The sequence below is a fragment of the Hipposideros armiger genome, unplaced genomic scaffold (genome assembly GCF_001890085.2).
Source record: "Hipposideros armiger isolate ML-2016 unplaced genomic scaffold, ASM189008v1 scaffold_63, whole genome shotgun sequence".
NCBI lineage: Eukaryota > Metazoa > Chordata > Mammalia > Chiroptera > Hipposideridae > Hipposideros > Hipposideros armiger.
Window position 1 is genome coordinate 279,269 of NW_017731413.1, and position 22,529 is coordinate 301,797.

Consider the following 22,529-nt stretch of genomic DNA (forward strand, 5'->3'; position numbering starts at 1 on the left):
ATGAAGAGCTAGAAGTTGCACAGTGCCAGATCCGGTGAATAAGGTGGATGGGGATTCACCGTAATGTTTTTATTGGACAGAAATTGCCATATACCAGAAGTGATGTGTGACATGGAGCCTTTCCATTGTGATCACAAAATACGGTGAATGCTGCTGCCAAGTGCCATCCAACAGAAAGGCAGGGATCTTCAATACGGGAAGCGGTGCATTGAATCTTAGTAACAGTGTGTGACAAGTTTTAACTTGTTTGGTGCAGTCAGTAGGGTGTGAGCTACGGTTGACTGAAGGTGTGTTTTAAAGTGTGCCGTAAATCAGGGATCACAAACAACACATTAACATGAAATGGGCAAATGATTTCATTCTCGATCATGACCATGATCCGTGTCACACATCGCTTCTGGCATGGCAATTTCTGTGAAATAAAAACATTACAGTGTGTCCTCATCCACCTTATTCACCAGATCTGGCACCATGTGACTTCTGTCTCTTCCCCAAAGTCAAAATGACCATAAAAGGCAAATGTTTTGAATTGATTCAGAACTGCTTCAGAAAGTGGCAAGAATGATGGGATAAATGTGTTTGAAGTGAAGGGGAGTATTTTGAGGGGGATTAATGGCAATGTGTCTTTTACTGTTATAATTTTTTTATTACATTCATTGTATCTTTTGATCAACCTCGCATATAAATAAAACTAGGGTGTAATGTTGGTGGCAACATTTCAAAAAGACTCAAAGAGCAAAAGTATAAAGACGAGATAATTACGGTACATGGTGACTCTGTATAAAGGAAGGAGTTTCTCCGAAACAGGAATTAAAACAAAAATGCTAAATTTTATGGGAGGACCTGAATATCCATTTAACCCTTTAGGAACCAACTGGAGTTAAATTTTTTTTAAATCAGGTAACTAGTGGAAAAACTTGAGATTATGAGATTAATAAACTTCATAAATTCTAGAGTCAGTATAGATTAGATACCTGGTTCCAACCTTGGGCACATTATTTTATCTCCATTTGGAGATAATGTGGGAATAATAAAGGCCCTTCCCTTATAAGGCAGCATATAGATAGTGTCCAATTAATGCTAGCTGTTATTTTTATTTTAAATTTTAAAAGTCCAAGGATATCCCTAAAATGGAATACCATACAGCAAAGAAAATGAAGTAAAGCTACACAAAATATTATGAACGGATCTCACAATCATAATGTTGAATGAAAGAAGCAACACTAAATAATACATGATTCTATTTATGAAAATTTCACAAAACTAAATTATATTGTTTACAGATGCCTACACGGATGTTAAAAATGTAAAGAAAAGTAACACAATAATTAGCACAAAAGTCAGAGAGGTGGTTCCATTTGGTGGGAAAGAAGGCAGTTTGAACTGTGGAAGCCAACAGAGAGTGCCAGGTGGGTTCGGTGGTGCTATGAATGTTTTATTTCTTGACAGAGGTGGTGGTCACAGGGTATACAGTTATTTGCTAAATTATAAATTTGTCTTACCTACCTGTCTATGTGTAAATTATAGTTTACAATCATATTTTTAAGAAATGAAGAGGGGCAGAAATCATGGCAGGGCAAACTAGGAATACAAATTCTGAAAAAATAACTAAGAAAATGAGCTGGCAGTAGCATTAGATGACATCGTTACTGAGCACGTGCTCTTTGCCAGGCACCACGTTAAGCTTTCATTATTTCATTTGCATCCATTATTTCATTTAAGCTTCAAAACAACTCACTTAAGGTAGCTATGATTAGCCCACTATACACTTGAAGAACTAGAGGCTCACAAAATTAGGGAACTGGTTCAGAGTCACACTTCTAAGAAGTCACAAAGCCAGAATTAAAACGCACCTTTGTCTTACACTAGACAAATATTTGAGAACACAGGCAAAGACAGAAGGAGGACAGATTAATATCACAAGCTTGGTGAGGTGGATTCCTGCAGTATCTGGCGCTATGTCTTTGACAGGCTTTTATCAGATGTGCTGAGCTCTGAAGCTCTATAAAGAACAAGGTGGATATCATCTCATGTATTCCGTTTTCAGAGGCCCACTTAACAGAAATGTGTAACAAAATTAACACACTTTTTTGTGTCTCAAATTATTTTTTCATATACTCATAATCAGTATGATCTTAAAACAAACAAACAAAAAAATCAAGCCCATCTCAGCATTCAAACTATCTGACGTTTCATCTTCACCGCAGTGAGAAAGCAAGTATCATCCCTATTTACATCTTTCCACTGAATGCAGAATTCTGGCAAATAGGTAAGCAAATCTAAACAAAAACTGTTAATATAAAATGATAATTATAATGTCTAATTTGGGAGATTTTTTTCTTAAGTAAAACTAAAATCCTAAAGAATAATATTATGCAAGCCAGAAGCTAGGTGTTCAAAGTCGAAGGATTGTTCAGGGGAAGGGCTGACAGATGAGATTTAGAGGTAGTTTAACAAAATGTAATGAATAAGAATAGACTTTGTTAAGTAAGATTTAAGTAAAACTAGAAGGCTGATTATTAAAACAACAGAAATAGGTAATATTTTCAAATCAGTTTGTTGCATTGGAGGGGGTGGGAGATGGATAGTGGGGGAGAATGGGAGAGGGGATTTAACAAAAAAACTCAACTTAGAAAACGGAAATGAATGAGAATAAAGCACAGAAAAAAAAAAAAAGACCAAGAGTAAATATGAAATAAAACCATAGAGGGCTGGCTGAGTGGCGCGATGGTTACGAACTGGCTTGGGACGCCAGAGGGCCCCGGTTCAGATCCCACATATGAGGGCCAGTGACGCTGCCCTCTACAGCTAAGATGCTGAACAACAGCTCAACCTGGAGCTGGGCTGCCGTCGCGACGGCATAGGCTGCAGCCCTGCTGCAGTGGGTTGCCATGGGCTACCGTGTGTAGCCAGCAGCCAGTGTGAGCGGCCAGTAGCCGCAGTGAACAGCTGTCCAGAAACCGGCGACTGATCTGCCTCGCCTGGGAAGAGCGCAATGATGGTGCCAACTTGGGCCAGTGAAGCAACGTCCTCCACAACTAGACTGAAGAACAAAAGGACAGCAACTTGTCTGTTCCCCTTCCCCCAATTCCCCAGCACTGTTCCCATCCCCCCAATTCCCCAATAAAAATCTTTAAAAAAAAAAAGAAATAAAACCATAGAAAGAAGTTCAAATATATTAGTAATAGCAATACATGTAAATGGTATAAATTTGCTATTTAAGAGACTGTGAGATGGATTTCTAAAAAAAAAATACTCAACTAAATGCTGTTTATAAGACAAACACCTAAACTATAAGTAAGGACACAGACATGTTGAATATAAAAGACATAAAAAGATACAGTGGGCAAATACTAACCAAAATAAATGTGAAATAGCTTTGTTAATTTTAGATGAAAAATGCTTTAAGACAAAAAGCATTACTAAAAATAAAAAGGATCAATAAATAAGGATAAAGGGCTCAGGTTCAATTCTCCAGAAAGATATTTTAAAAATGGGCCTCAACTACCTTCTTTATATTGTGACTAAAATTCATTCATTCAAAAAAACACTGACTACCTACCACATACAGTAGAGAAGGGCTGGTCCCAGGTAGGATCTAGTGCCTTGGGAGGGCTCTCTAAGGTGCTGATGAATTGATTAAAATCTAAACAGTGTGTTTCCACTCACCAGAGCTTTTCCTGTAAAAATGGATCTCTTTAATAATACAGTAAGGACGATAAACACATCACGGTGCTGAATAGGGCACCATGCATAGCGTGCTGTATATTGTATAGGGCTTTCTAGGTTTTCACAAAATTTTGGCATTTGCTCTTTCGTGTGATTTTTACAACAGCACAAAGAGGCAGGCAGGTCAGGGACTAGCTGTAGTAGTACTTACTACTAGTAGTAACATCATTCTCTGTATCTTCCACTGGACCTGAGCTAGACCCAAACGCCCGCAGGGCAAGGATATCCCTTATTCATCTTATGGCCACAGTTCCTGGCTCTGCCTAATGCATAGAAGGCACAGTAAACATCCCAAGACTCCAGTAAGCTTTCAAATACTTTAATCACCATTTTTGCATTTTAAACGCTGTGCCTGATACTCATTATCTCAGCTTCCCTTTGATTCTAATCTCACAGCACAGCGACAAAAAACCCTTTCATGAACCCTAATTACAGAAAAGCCTTTCCTTTCCCTTCCTACTTGTGCCTACTTCATTCAGTGTTAAAAATCTTATATTCAACCTCAATTTTTTTTTCCAGAGGGGAAAGACCCACACATTATCACTACAAGATTTGTGAAAACAGGAAGTTTTTGTGTTTGTTTAACTTCCAGAACCCACAACAGTGCCTGACACATAGTAAGCACTCACAAAACATACGTTGATTGTTTTTTTCTAGAAACTTCCTTGGTAGCTGTGGACTGTTTGTCTAGAAGCACGTTCTAATGGAAAAATCAACATGCCTATTACAAAGAACATAATGTTTTAAAGGCACATGTTAAAACATTTCTTCATAGGATCAAAATAAAATTTTAATTTGACCCCAGAAAGAAACTTTTAAAATGTGAAGGGCTGAAGGGGACAGAATAATCTGTACATGCTTTGCTGCCGCTTCTCAATGGAAAGGATCCTAATCGGTGTTGACCATGACAGTCTGGACTGTGTTACAACAAGCATGCCAGGCGGAGGAGGGCAAGAACAAGAGAAGTCATCAAATAGCTGCTTGGATTTATTTTGTAGCTAAACCTTCAGCTCAGTCAGTTAGCATGTATCTGATTTTACCAAGAAGTGTGGACACATCTGCTCTTTCGTTTGTTCAAGGGTAAAAGTTATCTTGCTTATTTGCAATAGGAAAATGGATTTTTAAAAACGTGGGCATGGTGTACTGGCCCCCTACTATCCTTCATCTGTCCTTCGGTCAGCTGGACAGCCAAGTTATCGATCACCTACTAGGTGCCAGGTACTGTGCACAGAGATAAAAGATATAGTCCTGGCCCTGCAGGATTTTACAACCCACAGAGGAGAGTACTCCTTATAGCACAAAACGAAAACTGTTAGGGAGGGGACTTACCCTGAGAGGTTCCCAAGAGAGGAACCAAGTCAGATGGGGAGGGTCAGCAAGGAGGGAGAGTGAGCCTCGTGAAGGAGGAAGGAGGTGTGTTTGGAGCAAGGTGCAGACACTTGAGTAAGCCTCAGCTGCACTAAACTACCTCCCTCCCTAAAAGGTGGCAAGCTAGGGCAGAGGGCACCAGGAGAGGAGGGTGGTCAGCTCCTGGAGGGCTTTGTTTGCCAAACTAGAGAGGTTAGACTTTGACCTGTAAACAGAGGGGAGCCCTTGAAGAGTTTTAGGCAGAGGAATAACAGGCTCAGATTTGCAAGTGTGGTTAGGAGGGGCCAGGACTAGAGACAGGAGACTGGCTGAAGAGGCTGCTACTGCAGTCGGAGTGAACGACTATGGAGGCCTGGACTAGCATAAAAGCGGCGGTCAGGAAGAGGAGAAAACAGAGGAGAAAGGCTTTAAGGAAGAAACATTAACAGGATTTGGTGAGTGAGAGTGTACTGGCTGGGAGAGGCAGTTGATTAACAGCTAACACTCACTGAGTACTATGTACCTCTCAGATGCACTTACAAGTACTACTGCATTTAAACCTCATAGTGACTCCATTTTACAGGGAAGAAAACTGAGGCACAGGAGGTGAATTAGTTTGCCAAGGTCACTGTTAGTACGTAACAGAAAGAGAGGACTCAAAGGACTCCCAGAATTCTGGCCTAGGTGACTGAACAGAGCACGCTGGCCCCTGCCAATGTCTCCTGTCTCGGATGTCATGCTCTACCAACGCCATGCTGCCTTTAAGCCCTCTGCCATCTCTCGCCTTCATTTTTGTTCATGCTGCTGCCCCTCCATGGAGTGCCCTCCTCCTCCCAGTTGGCCTTTTAACATGTCTTTTCCCGGTAACCGGTAACCGTTCCTGACCTATCCCTCCCTCCTCCCAGCCCCTCCCTCACAGCACTGCATTAGAATTCTCAGTTGAGCAATCTATCCTCTCCAGGGTCATCTGTGAAAGAAGTGGTGCGATCTCCTTTATTCTGGGACCCTGGGTCCAGGCTAGAGTCTAGGACATAGTTGGAGCTCAGTAGCTATAGTTATCCTATAGGAAACAGGTATGGGAAATGAACTGTTTTGGACACACTGAGTTTGAGATGCTAGAGGGGCATACAGGTAGAAAAGTCTAGCAGATGGCTGGGTATACACGCACAGCACACACAAGAAAGTTCTGAGTTGGTGATTTTGATTTGGGAGTCACCTGAATAAAGACAAACTCAAAGGAGGGGAAATTATGTCCTAGGTTCTCATCTCTTTGCCTCGCTCCATTCTCGTGTTGCATGGTTAGGCTTAGCTCTCTTTACGACCCTCTCCTATACCTCCTTCCAATCACAAGTCCTGAACTTCTGGTCATCCACTACCTTTTAGCCTTTGTTCAAGCCATGCCCTCCGCCTGGAGTTACCCATACAGCCACCCACACTTTTGCTCATTTTCTGCCTCTTCCTAACTAGCCCCAACCCCAGGCTCCACAGCCAAACTCTCTAGACCTGCATTTGGGTTCCTCACTTGTTAGGGGAGGCCACGTTAAGTTCTTCAGCCTGTCTGTGCCTCAATTTCTTCAAATGAATATGGGGCTAACATTGGACTAATTTCTTAAAGGTTGTGAGATTTAAATGAGCTACGTAATTCACATAAAGTGCCATTATTGTTGTGTCCCAGCATACCCCACACTTGTACTTACAATGCAGGAAACTTTGTCCCTCCACTTTACAGGTTTCCCACTAAGAAACAGACTCTGCACTGGGGCCATTGTTTCAAATCTGGTAGATGTGTAATCAATGTCATCCACATAGTTGACAGTACAATTATAAAGTCAAGGACGGAACCCAGACAAACACCAACATAAATAGAAGAGTCCACAAAAAAAAGAAGCAATTCAAGAGGAAGGAGGAAAATAAGGGGAGAATAGTTATAACAACAATATTGGCTCTGATTGCATTTCTTTCTTGTCTTCTACTTATACTCGCTGCTCTAGCCACACTAAACTTCCAACTAGCCTTGAATATGACAATGAGCATGTTTCAGCCCCAGGGCCTTTACACTTACCGGCCCCTTGGCCAGGAATGTTCTTTCCTCACATAATAGAATGACTCGTTCCTTTCCTCCGTTTAGGTCTCTGCTCAAATATCTCCTCAGAGAGGCTTTCTCTATCTAAAATAGCCTAGCCCCACTGTGCTCTAGAACATTCCTTGGGCCCCTTTTCAAGCCTCCTCAGACCCGAAGCTGATGGCAGGCTGGCAGATCCAACCACAAGCCCCTTCCTGGTTCAGCCTCGGACACGGCCCTGTGTCTTCTGCATGGTCAAGAACAAATCAAGTCCCCTTCATTTCTCTCTAAAAGAGACTTGTCACCCATCCTTGGTCTCATGCACATGGTTATATAATGAGCTAAGAGCGGTGAAGAACCTAAACCATTTAAAGCACAAGGAAAGAAAAATCAGAGCTGAGCACAAAAGGTTGAAGCATTAAAACTCCAGAATTTTTAAAATTGCATATCCATTGAACATATATTTATTAGAGGTTATATTATAGAAATGAAATTAATCTCATTTCATATTTCTAGAATACATGAGTCTAGATGGCTTCCTGAACGTAAAATTGATGCTGAAATACAAAAAAGAGCAAGTTCCAATACAGGGTCAAAAATGCATATTTGGATAGGAAGCTAATAAGGTTTACTGGAAGCTGCTGCTAATGAAATGCATACATAAGCCAAATTTCTCTCCTTGGGATCCCAACACACATGGTCTACAGCATAACTGTTCACTGTTTTGGCAGCCCCTGTGCAAAAGACAGGACTGAGACGTTTATTAAATCAGCCAAACGAAAAAAAAGTTGAAGCCTATAAATCCCAGGCAAGACATTTAAATTACCCCCCATCATGATATATAAATCCAAATCCATCAGAACTGAAAGGGGACATTTTTTAAAGTTCAATTTTCAGAGAGATGATTTGTGTAAGGTTCCAGAGCTGGGACAAGCTCTCATCAAATAATGATCTCGACAGCATCGAGAGTGAGAAATATATTCAATGTGCTCAAATTTGTTTTTTCTTAACGTGTTCCCTAGGTTGAAAACCCTGAGGGACTAACTTATCTTGTCATGTCTTAGATTATATCTCTACACGCCCAAGAAAGAATGCCCACTTTGTGGCTAGGTAGATTAGCCACTTTAGGGATGAGGAGGGAGGAGAATGCATCAAAAATATATTTAAAATGGCACAAATTCTAAATGATATATTTATTTAAATCTGTTCCATTTTCTTTTAAGGTTCTAAAGAGAAACCTGTGTCATTCTTAACTGCTAAAAAAAAAAGATCTGCCACCTTTTCCTTTAATTACTGAAATATACTTACTTTTCAAAAAATAATTCCACTACTTCTGGCTTCTTTTTCTCCACCTAGGTGCCCAATTAAGCCTTTAAAGCTTGCAGAAATTTATGGAACTGATTATTATGTAAACCTATTATTGACAGTATCCACAGAGCAGCATGTGAAATCTAACACGATATTTAAAAACCAGAAGTTAAGATTCCTCTGATCGGAAAAAGTGTAAAAACAGATTCCTGCCAATGAATATGCCTAAAACACCATCACAATGTTGACTTATCCCCAGATGGTAACCCAAGAGCGACAGTGTTGTGCGTTACATGTGCAGCAGGGGCAAGAACAATTCATAACCCAGCAGAAAATGCTTCAAGAAAGAAAAAAAAAAAAGGCCACTAACATGCAATTTGTAACCAGCTCACAATTTGTTAGCAGTTCCCGAGCATCAATTGCAAACCCTCAGAGCCACCTGAGTGGTCACTTTAAACAGTTTAAACCCTAAGAGACACTGACCTCTTTAACCTTGGGGAAATGAGCAGGGGACATCACTGACCCAGAGAATGAAGCCTCCACGCAAAAGAGCAGAAATGTCCCCTCACGCCAACTCCAGGCTTGGAGACGTCCCTGCGGAACGTTCCCCAACAATTGCTCACTGCCTTCGTGTATAAAACGCCAAAACTAGATGTTATCACAGCAACTGATTGCGAGCCAGGGGAAGGGAGGGAGATCTACTTGAGTTTCTGCGTCCTATACCCGTCTCCACAGCATCTCTGATAAAGGACTAAAGAGAACTGCTTTTTCCACGCAAGCAGGAATATTGATAAAGAGCTCTGTTGGCTTCCCCAGCACCCTGGGATTTCTAGCTGAATCCGAAACCTTCACACGGGTTTTTTTTTTTTTCCTTCAGAATTGTGCGGTGTCGTCTTAAAATAATAAAATATATATATTTATTTATTTAACAAAAAATATGTATTTCTTTAACAAGGGGGTTATGACTTCTATTTCCATAGAAATTTCATTTCCAAGCTGATTTTTTGAATTAAAAATATTTTTTGTGCATATTATTTAATCCCATAGCATCTGACAGAAAGATATCCTCATCTCTAATTTACAGATAGAGACATGCAAGAACAGAAAAGTTTCCATAACTTGTCCAAGGTCAGTCAGGGACAAGATAAGCGCTGACTGAAAGCAGATCTCCGAACTCCAAGCCTCGCACCGTTAAAAATGACTTAACACCCGTATCCCCTCCCCTCGGTGTTCTGAAGCGAAACAGATTTTTCTGGAGTCCCGAAGCTCCCAGACACCTTCTACATTTTAGGCGTTTTTGCTCCACCGATTCTTTCTGCAAACACCCCCTTTCCAAGCTCCAGGCAGCCTCCAAACGCACGGAGCATCGCCCCCCGAGGCTGACGCGCGCTGCAGCCGGCTCCCTCCCTTTCCAGCCCTTTCCTGAGCCGAACCCCGAAGTTTCCCGGGATGATCGGACGGTTCCCGGGCCCTGCCCGCCCCCGCCGCCCCGGCCGCCCCGGCCGCCCCGGNAGACAATTCTCCTTGCCCACCCCACCCCCGCAAATGGGCAAAATGTTTGAATACACTTCCCAAAAGAGGGTTGCAAATGGTCAATAAATGCATGAAAAGATACTCAGTTTCTCCGTAATTCTTCCCTGATACCTAAAATATTCAGCACTGGAGTCAATTCAGTGGGCTAAGACATTGCTTACATGCTCATTAAACTATCAGAAAATTGCCATTTTAAAGATGGCTAAAGAAGATGTAAAAGAACTATCATAACATGGTTGTCGCAGGTAGCACTCTTTTGTTGGCAAATGTATCGGTTAGCTTTTGCTGCATAACAAACCACCCCAAATCTGATTAATTTAAAATAGCAATCATTTATTTGGCTCATGATCCTGCTGGGAAGTTTTTCAGGTCTGGACAAAGCTTGGCTGATCTGTGCTGGGCTTTTTCATTTGTCTGTGATCAGTTAGTAGATAGACTGGGGCTGGCTAATCTAAGATCGTTCAGCTGAGACTTCTCTTCTCTGCTTCAATGGTCTCTCATTGTTCAGCAAGGAAGTGACCAGCACTTATTCACATGACAGCAGTGATGAGGGGTCCAAAAAGCATCGAGAGAGGATACACTCTGCTGTGCACATGGTTTTCAAACCTCTTCTGTGTCATGTTTGTGGGCACCTTCTATCCAAAGGAAATCACATGACTAGGCCCAGAATCAATGTGGATTATAATTACGTATAATCCACATTATAGAGCAAGTGGGTATGAATATATGAAGGGGAAGAATTTGTGGCCATTTTTGAAATCCACCACTACAAGTAAAACTACCCAAATCAACCCAAGTTAAGCAAAAGGAAAAATTACTGGCTCGAGGTATTGAACATTCCAGAGAACAAACCACCGCTGAACCTAGGGATTCAAATGCTACCCGCAGAACTCAATCTCATTCTCACCATTTCTTGGCATTTCTTCTTTTTTTACTTAATTCTTGGAAGTTTCTTACTTTGATCACAAAATGGCTTTCAGCAGGTGTAGGCTTTCATCTTATCCTCTCAACAACCCTAGTAGAGAAAAAGTGGGTTTTTTCCCCCTTTCTACTAGAAATCTTAGGATTGAGTCTTCCTGGAATAACTTAAGTAAAGCACCCATCTCTGAACCTATCTCAATGGTCAGTAATATGGAATAAATTGATTCCTTCAGGCTTGGTCTTATGACTATCCATAGTGGTAAGAGGACATGTGCAGTTCCATCTAAATCACATGGACTGAGATGAGAAGAGGACAAATCCCNTGGATCTTCTACATAGATGATCATATCATCTGCAAACAAAGACAGTTTTATTTCTTCCTTCCTAGTCTGTATACCTTTTGTTTCCTTTTCTTGTCTTATTGCATTAGTTAGATTGTCCAGTGTAATGTTGAAAAGGAATGGGGGAAGACGATATTCTTGCCTTATACCTGATTTAAGTGGGAAAGCTTCGAGTACTCACCATTAAGTGATATTTGCTGTAGGTTTTTGTAGATATTTTTATCAAGTTGAGGAAGTTCCTCTCTATTCCTAGTTTACTGAGAGTTTTTATCATGAATGGGTAATGGATTTTATGAAATGTTTTTTCTGCATCTCTGTGGTTGATCATGTGATTGATCATGATGATGTGATTTTTCATTTTTAGCCTGTTGATGTGATGGACTACATTAATTGATTTTCAAGAAATCGATTTTAATATCTTCTGTTAATCAAGCTTCTTAATATAACTTTATGGTAAGATAATTACCTATATTTCTGAGATTCCTAGGAGTGCTATGCAATGCAGAGAAATACCACCTGCCATTCTATAACATCAATTACCTAGAAATCCACATAAAATGCACAATAATATTAAACCATACCAGTGAAATCTTCTAATCAATCAAATTATATGGAACTAGCCCTGCTTAGAGTGTGTCTATGTGAATTGCTCGTGGATGAAAGCCATTTAGAGTAGTGCAGCCAGACTCATTAAAAACCAGTAAGGAAATAACTTGAGCCAGTGGCCATTGCTGGTTGCCTAGATAGCATAAATTACTTCCTTTCTTCCTTAAAACACAACAATATTTTTCTTCATGTTTATATTTCTTCCCTACAAACCCCATGTGCTTCAGAAAAAGTGTGCCCAGTTTAGGACTTCAATAGGCCTGAGTGGTCTAAGGATAAATCCATTCTCTTGGACAGTGATTGATTCAGATATTCAGGTTTAAGCCAGTCAACTCATGGCATTCCACTAGTTGTGAGCTAAATTGTTCAAAAATGATGGTATAGGGCCGGCCGAGTGGCGTGTTGGTTAAGAGCTGGCTTAGGACACCAGAGGGTCCCTGTTCAGATCCCAACTATGAGGGCCAGTGACACTGCCCTCCACAGCTAAGATGCTGAACAACAGTTCAACCTGGAGCTGGGCTGCCGTGAGTCTCTGGTGATGGCGTAGGCTGCAGCCCCTGCTGCAGTGGGTTGCCATAGGCTACCGTGTGTAGCCAGCAGCCAGCATGAGTGGCCAGCAGCTGCCGTGAGTGGCCATCCAGATGCCAGCGACAGATCTGTCTCGCCTGGGAAAAGTGCAATGATGGTGCCAACTTGGGCCAGTGAAGCAACGTCCTCCACAACTAGACTGAAGAACAAAACGACAGCAACTTGTCTGTTTCCCTTCCCCCAATTCCCCAGTACTGTTCCCATCCCCCCAATTCCCCAATAAAAATCTTTAAAAAAAAATGACGGTATAGTTTCTTAACTTGTTTAAAAGATAACTGACTGTTTAAAGTAAAAATAATAGCAAACTATTATAGCATTTATAAAACATATAGATGGAAAATATATAACAAATATAGAAGAGAGGACAAAAGGAGGTAAGCAGAACATATACTGTTGAAAGGTTCTTACATGATAAGTAAAGAGGGGTATTAATAATTCATACTGATAAGTTAAGGAAGCATGGTCTAATCCTCAAGCAACCACAAAAAGTACAACAGCCACTAATGAACCAATAGTGGCGATAAAATGAAATACACACACACAAAAAAAATTCATTTAATCCAAAAGAAGGCAGGGAAACATAAAAAGGGGAACAAAACAACAGGTGGAACAAATAGCAAGAAAGTAGCAGAAACATAAATAATTACATTATATAAATGAGTTACACATGCTAGCCAAAGAAAGATTTTTAGAATAAATGAAAAAGCAAGCCTCAACTATATATTGTTTACAAGAAATGTGCTTTAAATACAAAAACACAGGTAAAAAAGTAAATGGGTGAGGAAAATATAACATGAAAACACTACTAAAAGAAAGCTAGAGGAAGTATATTAACATCAAACAGAGTCTAAAACAAGGAGTTTTACCAATAATAAAGGTGGAAATTTTCTGTTAAAAGGGTCAATTCATCAAATAACATAGTAATCCTAAATGTTTATGCACCTAATAACAAAGCTTCAAAATACATGAAGTAAAAACTAAAGACATAAATTAATAAATCTACAATGATAGTTGGCTATTTTAACTCACTTTCTCAGTAATTGATAGAATAAGTATACCAATAATAATAATAATAATAATAATAATAATAATAATAATTTGGTAAGACAATATATTTTTAAAACACTATGATGAATCAATTTGACCTAAGTGGCATTTATGAAATACTTCACCTAATAATAACAGAATGCATTTCCTTTTCAGTTACATATGGAACATTCACTGAGGTAAGTTAAATTTGTGCCACAAACAAGTCTCAACAAATTTTAAAGAACTGGATCCTATAGAGTATATGCCTCCATCACAATAGAATTAAATTAGAAATCAATAGCATCTAGATACCTGGAAATGAAACACACACTTCTAAATAACCCTTGGGTCAAAGACAAATACAAGGGAAATTAGAAAATACTTTGAACTGAATAAATATGAAAGAAACACCATATCAAAATTTGTAGGGTGCAGCTAACTCAGCACTTAAAGGGAAATTTAAAGGTTTCACTGCTTATATTAGAAAATAAGGAAGGCCTCAAATCAATAATCTTAGTTTCCACATTGAGACATTACAGAAGAAGAATAAATTAAACCCAAAGCAAGTAGAAGGGAGGAAATAATAAAGATAACATTTGAAACCAAAGAAATAGAAACTATAAAAGCTGTAAAGAAAGCCAATAAAACCAAAGTCTGGTTCTTTGAAAAGATTACTACAACTGAAATCATCTAGCTAAACTGATCAAGAAAAAACAGGAGAAGACACAAATTAGCAACATTAGGAATGAAAGGAGGGACAATACTATAGGTCTTACAGAAATTAAAAGGATAGTAAGGGAATATTATGATGATTTCATTCCAATAAATTTGACAACTTAAATGAAATATACAAATTCCTTTAGAGATACAAATTACCAAAACTGAACACAAATTAATTCTATTTTGGTATACCAGCAGCAATTCTTTAAAGTTCCATTTACAATAACACAAAAAATACTTAAGAATAAATTTAATAAAAATTGCGCAAAATCTTTCTAGTTTTAAATGTTCTTAAAACTAGAAAACACTGCTGGAAGAAATTAAAGAAGACCTAAATAAGTGTTAAGATATATCATATTTGTGAACTGAAGACTCAGTATTGTTGAAAAGTCAATTCTCCTCAAATTGAACTATAGATTAAATGTAATCCATATGAAAATCTCAGCAGGCNTCTCTCTCTCTCTCTCTCTCTCTCTCTCTCTCTCTCTCTCTCTCTCTCTCTCTCTCTCTCTCTCTCTCCCCTTTTGTAGGTTCCTCAGAGATTTCTCCTCTGGGAACATCTATCTGAACTTCCCATGACACAGGCAATGCATCTCCTCTGACTAGCTGCTTGTGATTGAGTCTTCTCTCATCTCCCAGGAGTTTTGTAATTCACCCTTCTCATTTTCAATCCTATACTCTCAAGGTGAGTGTGGGGCTGGGGATTGCAAAACCAGTGTTTGACCATCTCAGTTGCAAGTTCTGGATGAGGAATGTAACATCTTATTTGAAACAGGACATTTTCTATGTTTGCTTTTGGCTTTTTGGGGCATCAACCAAAAAAAAAAAAAAAAGAAAAAGAAACAAAACAACTTCATTTTTTAAATTAAGACATTTTTTAGAGCATTTTTAGATCCACAGCAAAATTAAAGGGAAGGCACAGAGATTTCCCAAATAACTCCAGCCCCCAGTCATTCAGAGCCTCTTCTATGATCAACACCCCCCACCAGAGTAGCAGTTGTTAAAACTGATGAACCTACACTGGCACATCATAATCACTCAAAGTCCAGAGTTTACATCAGGGTCCACTCTTGATATTAAACATTGTTTGAGTTTGGACGAATGTATAATGACATGTATCCATCATTATAGCATCATACAGAATATTTTTGATGCCCTAAAAATCCTCTGTGCTCTGCTAATTCATCTCTCCCCCACCCATCCCAACCTCTAGCAACCACTGATCTTTTTATTGTCTCCATAGTTTTGCCTTTGCCAGAAATGCATAGTAGTTGGAATCATACACTGTATAACCTACAAAAATTGGCTTCCTTCACTTCATAATATGCATTTAAGTTTCCTCCATGTTTTTTCATGGCTTGATAGCTCATTTTTTTTAATACTGAATAATATTCTATTGTCTAGATATACTGTAGTTTATTTATCCATTCACCTACTGATGGATATGTTGTGCTTCCAAATTTTGGCAATTATGAATAAAGCTGCTATAAGTATCGATGTGCAGGTTTTTGTATGGACATAAGTTTTCAACTTCACTGGGTAACTACCAAGGAGCAAAGTTGCCGGATCATATGGTAAGAGAATGTTTCAGTTTTGTAAGAAACTGCCAACCTGTCTTCCAAAGTGGCCATACCATTTTGCACTCCCATCAGCAATGAATGAGAGTTCCTGTGGCTCCATAGCCTCAGCAACATTTGGTATTGTCGGTGTTCTGGATTTTGGCCATGCTTATGGGTATGTAGTGGTATCTCATTGTTTTTTGGGGTTTTTTAAAATTTGCATTTCCCTGATGACATGTGATGTGGAACATCTTTTCATGTGCTTATTTGCCATCTGTATATCTTCTAAGATGAGGTGTCTGTTAAGATCTTTGGCCAATTTTTAAATTGTTTTTGTTTTTTAGTTGTTGAGTTCTAAGAATTCTTTGCATATTTTGGATAATAGTCCTTTGTCAATGTGTTCTTTGCAAATATTTTCTCCCAGTAAATGGCTTGTCTTCCATTCTCTTGACATTGTCTTCTACAGAGCAGGAGCTTTCAATTTTAATGAAATCCAGCTTATCAGTTATTTTTTTCATGGATTATGTCTTTGATGTCATTTAAAAAGTCATCACCATACCCAAAGTTATGTAGGTTTTCTCCTATGTTACCTTCTAGGAGTTTTATTGTTTTGCATTTTACATTTAGGTCTGTGATGCATTTTGAGTTAATTTTTGTGAAGCATGTAAGGTCTGTGTCTAGATTTGTTTTTTTGCATGTAAATGTCCAGTCATTCCAGCACCATTTGTTGAAGAAATCATCTTTGCTCCATTGTATTGCTTTTGCTCTTTTGTCAAAGATCAGCTGCTTATATCTATGTGGGTCTATTTCCGGCTTCTCTATTCTGTTCCATTGATCTCTTTATTATTTGACTAATATCACTCTGTCTTTATTACTGTAGCTTTATAGTAAGTTTTGAAGTCAGGTAGCATCAGTCCTCCAACTTTGTTCTTCTCCTTCAGTAATGTGTTGGCTATTCTGCATCTTTTTGCCTCTTCATTAACTTTATAACCAGTTTGCTGACATCCACAAAAATAACTTGCTGGGGTTTTGACTGGGATTGCATTCAATCTGCAGATCAAATTGGGATAAACTGACATATAGACAATACTGAGTCTTCTTTATGAATGTAGAATATTCATTTATTTAGTTCTTCTTTGATTTTGTTCATCAGAGTCTTGTAGTTTTCCTCCTATAGATCTTGTACATATTTTTTATATTCATACCTAGTATTTCATTTTAGAGGATGCTAATATAAATGGTATTGTGTTTCTAATTTCAAATTCTACTTGTTCATTATTGGTATATAGGAAAGCAATTGATTTTTTTTACATTAACCTTGTATNGGTATATTAAGATTAATGAAATAGATACTATTGTTATCACCATTTGACAGGGAAATTGTCACCAAGTGGCTAATTAATTGTTAGCAAGGGATGGATCCAAGATTTAAAACCAGATTCCAGAGCTCATGGTATGCTTCCGAATGGTGTTTAATAAACATAGACCATCTGATTGTTTTGCCTTCTAAATCTTCTTTTTAAAATAACTATTTTATTTATACTTTTTCCTTGAGGAAAAATACTGAGAGGCAGTAAGGTTGTGATGGTAGAAAAGAGAAGAAGTGAGGGTTTTCCTAAGTACATCAGGACCAGCCAGTTGGAACAAACTGCAAAAGTAACCATGAACAGTGAGTTCTTATCTTGATGAAGAGAGCAGATTATTCTAGTTCCGGCTTCCTGGCCTCTATTTCTCAAGTGTCATGAAAATCTCTCTTCAATTTGTAACAGAAAAGCTTTTACCTGTAATATGTGTTTGGAGACCACTTCACGCATTCTGTCCTCGTATAAATGCCTTTTATAACATATCACACGAACAATTGTCATGGCAACTTAACTGAATGTAGGATAAAATAGAATTTGCGTTTGGAGGCATTGCCTTGTTATCAAATCCCATGCATTAATACAGAAAAAAAATTAGTAGCGGATCCAATCATATTTACTGTAAATACAATTTATGTTGTTATACAAATGACATGATTCTTTTGTGAAAACAGACACATGTATCTCATCCTAAAATTCTGAGTGTTGCAATGGCTGTACAAGTAAAAATGTTTTATATTCATATTCATTTGTGTGGAATTCAAGCTGACCTACCTTATTCTGAATTCATATTTATGGAAAACATTACCACAAATTTCCATCTCAATGTGAAAAGCAAAAATTTCTATACTAAAAAACAAATTCCCATGTCCTCGAAAGCAACTTACGAAAATATTACTCTTCTGATCTCCAATGAACACTGTCAAATTAGAGTCCTGTATACTAAATATTTCCTCTGGAATTTGCTCATCAAATAGTCCCTGACATGGAAAGGGGTTGTGTGGGATTTGTCCTGGCCAGACCAGGAGAGGAGTCTGACTGAATTCACTAGATGATGAACTACGCAAAGACAGAATTGAGGTCTTATTTTTCTTTATTTCACCCACAGTGCTTTGCACAGTGCTCTCCATGGCAGGAGCTTATGCGTATTGCTTTGAGACTCATGGAAGGTCAGAGCCATGAGGGGACTTAGAAAAGAGCACTGGCTCTGGGGTAAGCCTGAATTCAAATTTCAAACTCCACCACGTATTAGTTGTGTGACATTGGGCAGATAAGTTAACCTGGGCCTCAGTTTTACATCTGCCAAATGGGGGTAAAAAGAGCTACAGCACAGGATAGTGGAGGGTGTTGAGTGAGTAAATACCGGTGGTGCCAAAAATATGTATACAAGTGCACACTTTGATCAATGTTGCTCAAGCAGTAGTTTGCAGTAATCAGAAGTGTCTGTATGCTGATGGTAACCACCTTGAGCACCTCTTGTAATTGCAGAAGTCAAACATGACTTGTATTCATCTTTTGTTATCAGTATATATTGAGTATTACAAGTTTAATACAGNGGAGGAACGTGCATGTTCTTGGAGAGTCACTGCTGCTCCCAAGAGCCCATTTCAGGCCTTTAATGGAGCTTCCTAAAAGGTAAAGGGGACTGCACCCCAGCCAGCTGCTGCCTCTGGGGAACCATGTGATGACAGATTATGAGAGGTCATGAACTCTCTCCTTGGTTTGAAGACCACTCTCCACCTTAACTTTAAAAAAAAAAACAACAGTACACTGGCACAACAACGTGAATATAATTGACTCTATGGAACTGTACATTAAAAAATGGTTAAAACGGTGGGGGGAAAAGGCAATGGGAACTCTGTGTAAGGGGTCGGGAAAGGAGGTATAGGAACTCTCTACTTCCTGCTCAATTTTTCTGTAAACCAAAACTGCTCTAAACAATAAAATTCATTTATTAAAAAGAATTATGCTGAGTGAAAAGGAGCCAGACAAAAGGTCATATGTTTGATTCCATTCATAGGAAATGCCCAGAAAAGGCAACTCTATAGAGACAGAAAACAGACAGTATGGGAGGGTTGGGCAAGGAGAGATAAACAGGCCCAGCACAGAGGGTTTTTAGGGCAGCAAAATACTCTGTATGATACTATAATGAGGGATGTATGTCATTATACACTTGTGCAAACCCATAGAAAGTACAGCACCAGGAGTGAACCTAAAGTAAATTATGAGCTTTGGGTGATTAGGATATATCCATGTAAGTTCATCCTTGCTAAAAAATGTCCAGCTCTGGTGAGTGATATTGCTAATGGGGGAACTGCACGTGTGGGTGCAGGCTGTCTATGGGAAATCTCTGTATCTCCCTCTCAATTGTGTTGTAAACCTAAAATTGCTCTAAAAAATAAAGTTAAAAAATGTAGATAGAGGGAGGAAAAAATGGGGAGTGGCAATTAATGGGTATGGGGTTTCTTTTGGGGGTGATGAAAATATGCTGGAATTGGGGGTGATGTTTGCACTATTCTAACCATACAAAAACCACTGAATTACACACATTACAAGGGTCAATTTTGGGCGGTCAGGTGGCTCAGTTGGTTAGAGTGCATGCTCTGAACAAGATTGCCAGTTCAATTGAAAATGATGACTGGACTTGGCACTGAGCTGCGCCCTCCACAACTAGATTGAAACAATGACATGACTTGGAGCTGATGAGTCCTGGAAAAACACACTGTTCCCCAGTAAAATTTTTTATNTTGAGGCTGGAACATAGTTTTATTTACTCAGGCTTAGGGAGGTGCTAGTTTATTCCAGGTACACACACCATCACTGTATATCTGTGCATAAATCCATCTTGGACACTGCACCAAGCGGTCATTGGGGTTGAAACAAATAAACACATACAAATGTGTCTTAAATGATATGAGGCTTTCTTTTTCACTTTTCTGTAGTTGTCAAGTTTTCTGTGAAGAACATAATTTGAAAATATCACCAATTTTTAAAAGGACAATATGAGGGCTAAACAATTTAAACATATTAGAGTAAAGATATTAGGGAAGAGGAGAATGATATAAGTAGTGTCAATATATGCTTCAAGCCAGATAATTATATTTATTTTACCCAAGATAAACATATAATTATTTTTTAAGCAAGATTTAAAATAAAACTGAAATGAAAACTACATATTTCCATTGTAATTTCTGACACACATAGTTGAATACCACACAGATGAGAAAAAGTTTAGACAGATACTTGCCCGGCTTTCACAATTTTACCTAGTTCTAAGGATGGATAATTTTTGCAGAATCAGGGTCCAAAAGTTCACAACGCAGACATCTTCATAAGAAACTCCTGAGGCATGGCCTATTTTATATTGCACACCTCAGGACTCTAAGATCTATTTATATTCTGTTTAAGCTCCTGATGTAATTTGAATCTCTTTTGAAACTTAAAATCAAATTGTGAATTTGGAGACAACTAATTTCAGTGAATTACAACTGACCTCTCAACCAGATTCCAGGATGTACTTTTCCCTAAACATATTACGTTGTTTCAGAGAAATCAAGGCAATTTCATAAGAATCTCTATTACATTCCGTAATTCTGTAATTGTGGGTAAATCATATTACCACCACGTTTTTACAGCAAAAATGTCTTCATGGCTAAAACTGATTTCTAAGTTTTACCACAAATATTTCTTTGTATAGTGGAAGCTTAAATAGAGAGAACATTGTGGATATCTCTGAAGTTTGTTGTGATATGTTTTGATCTCCAGTATGTTCACTACAATATTACTGAACTCATTCTTCCGACAAAGAAAAAAGCGGATCCAAGACATAAACAGCAGTGACACACCTAGGCTTGTCTCTGAAAGTAGATTGTGTTGGTTGCCTTCCTAATATACTCTCTCCACTTTCCCTTACTAATAGAATCCTGATTGTGTCCTGGATAGCAAGGTTCCCAGCTCAATGCTTAACTTCCCAGCTTCCTTTGCAGCTAGGTGGGGTCCCAGGCACAGTCCTAGCCGATGAGATATAAACACAGGGTTCGCTCATATTGATGGTCTGCTGGGGATCTGCTGAACTGCTTATTTCTCCACTCCTTCCTCCTTCTTCTTGCCTTGACTGTCAGCATGATAACTGGAATTCCTGTAACAATTTTGGGACAATGAAGGAAAGGTGAAAAGAATCTCAGGGATACAGGCATAGACATCGTTGAGCTGATGACTTCGCTTCATATGAGAAAAATAAACTCCCCTTTGTTTAAGCTATTGAAGTCATATTTTATTACCTTCAGCTAATAACATTCCTATTANGCCGCCCCGGCCGCCCCGGCCGCCCCGGGAGCCCGCTGTTACCGTATGCCGCGAGGGAGGCCATCCTGGCCGGCGTCCGGCCTAGGCTGGCCAGGGCGTCGGAGAGCGCGGCCGCCTGCGCGCCGCGCCCCTGGACGGCCGGCGCCCGGCCCGGCGATTGCATGCGCTTGGCTCCCGCGGCGCCCGGCCGCCCTGCCCCTGAGCATGCCCAGTCAGCCCGCCGCGGTGGCGCGGGTGAGGTGCCGGCAGCGCGCGGGGGTCCCCGGCCGGGTCTCCGCTGCAACGGCGCGGGGAAGGTGGGCGCAGACGGGCAGCCGCGCTCCGAGTGCCCGCGCTCCGGGTCCCCGCGGGGATTGAACCTGCCGCGGAGGACGCGGGGCCGGGAGAGAGGAGGGGCGAAGCAGGCGGGGGGAGGCGCCGGGGGAGGCGCACGGCGGAAGGAGGCCAGCTGCGCGGGCGTCGGGCAGGACCTCGGCTGGATCCACGCCAACACAGGGCTCTGCGCCGAGTCAGGGCGGCAGGGGTGACGCGGGCAAACGTGCGATAGGGGAGTCCGGAGCGTGCCACAGCCTCCGGGGACCTCCAGCCTTCAGCTCCCCTTCTAGGGACGTTCCACTGGAGAGCACGCCTGGGGACGCGGGGGGTGGGTCCGGCCGCCTGTGACTCGGGCGCGATTCCCACCCTAGGGGACATTCTCGAGAAGGGCCGAGGCCAATGTCCAGGGGTGAGTGGCAGCTCTGTCCTGCGGACTTTTATTAATGAAGGCGTTAACCGCAAAGTACCGACTTCTGACACCAACAGTTCAGACCCTCCCAGCACATCATCCTGACACCTTTATTCGTGCGTCTGTCTCCTCACGAGTGGTACCAGTGGCCTTTTCTGCTCCGCCCCGCACCTCGATCAGGGCTCGAACTCATACAAGGTTTGTTGAGTGACTCAATGTCCGAGCCCGTCTCAGCTCGCCCTCCCTGGAAGTCCAGCCATCCTATTGTGCGGGTTCTCTGGAATCAGCTGCCTGGGAAATGGGGAGTGAGAGAGAGACCGAAGCAGCCAGGGGCACCCACAGTCAGGGGGTTGGGCGAGTGGGAAGAACAAGAGAAGAGGGGAGGCCACCCAATGC

At 40.3% G+C, this 22,529-nt stretch overlaps 1 protein-coding gene across 1 annotated transcript in view; it reads right to left on the minus strand.

Moving 5' to 3' along the window:
- ANO4 (anoctamin 4) overlaps window positions 1–21,572 on the minus strand; it is a 282,890-nt gene extending 261,318 nt beyond the window's left edge. Inside the window, exon 1 of the mRNA XM_019641684.1 lies at window positions 21,452–21,572. Within this exon, the coding sequence (XP_019497229.1) occupies window positions 21,452–21,572 (121 nt within the window). The remainder of the gene's footprint in view (window positions 1–21,451) is intronic.
- Window positions 21,573–22,529: the final 957 nt, after the last annotated feature.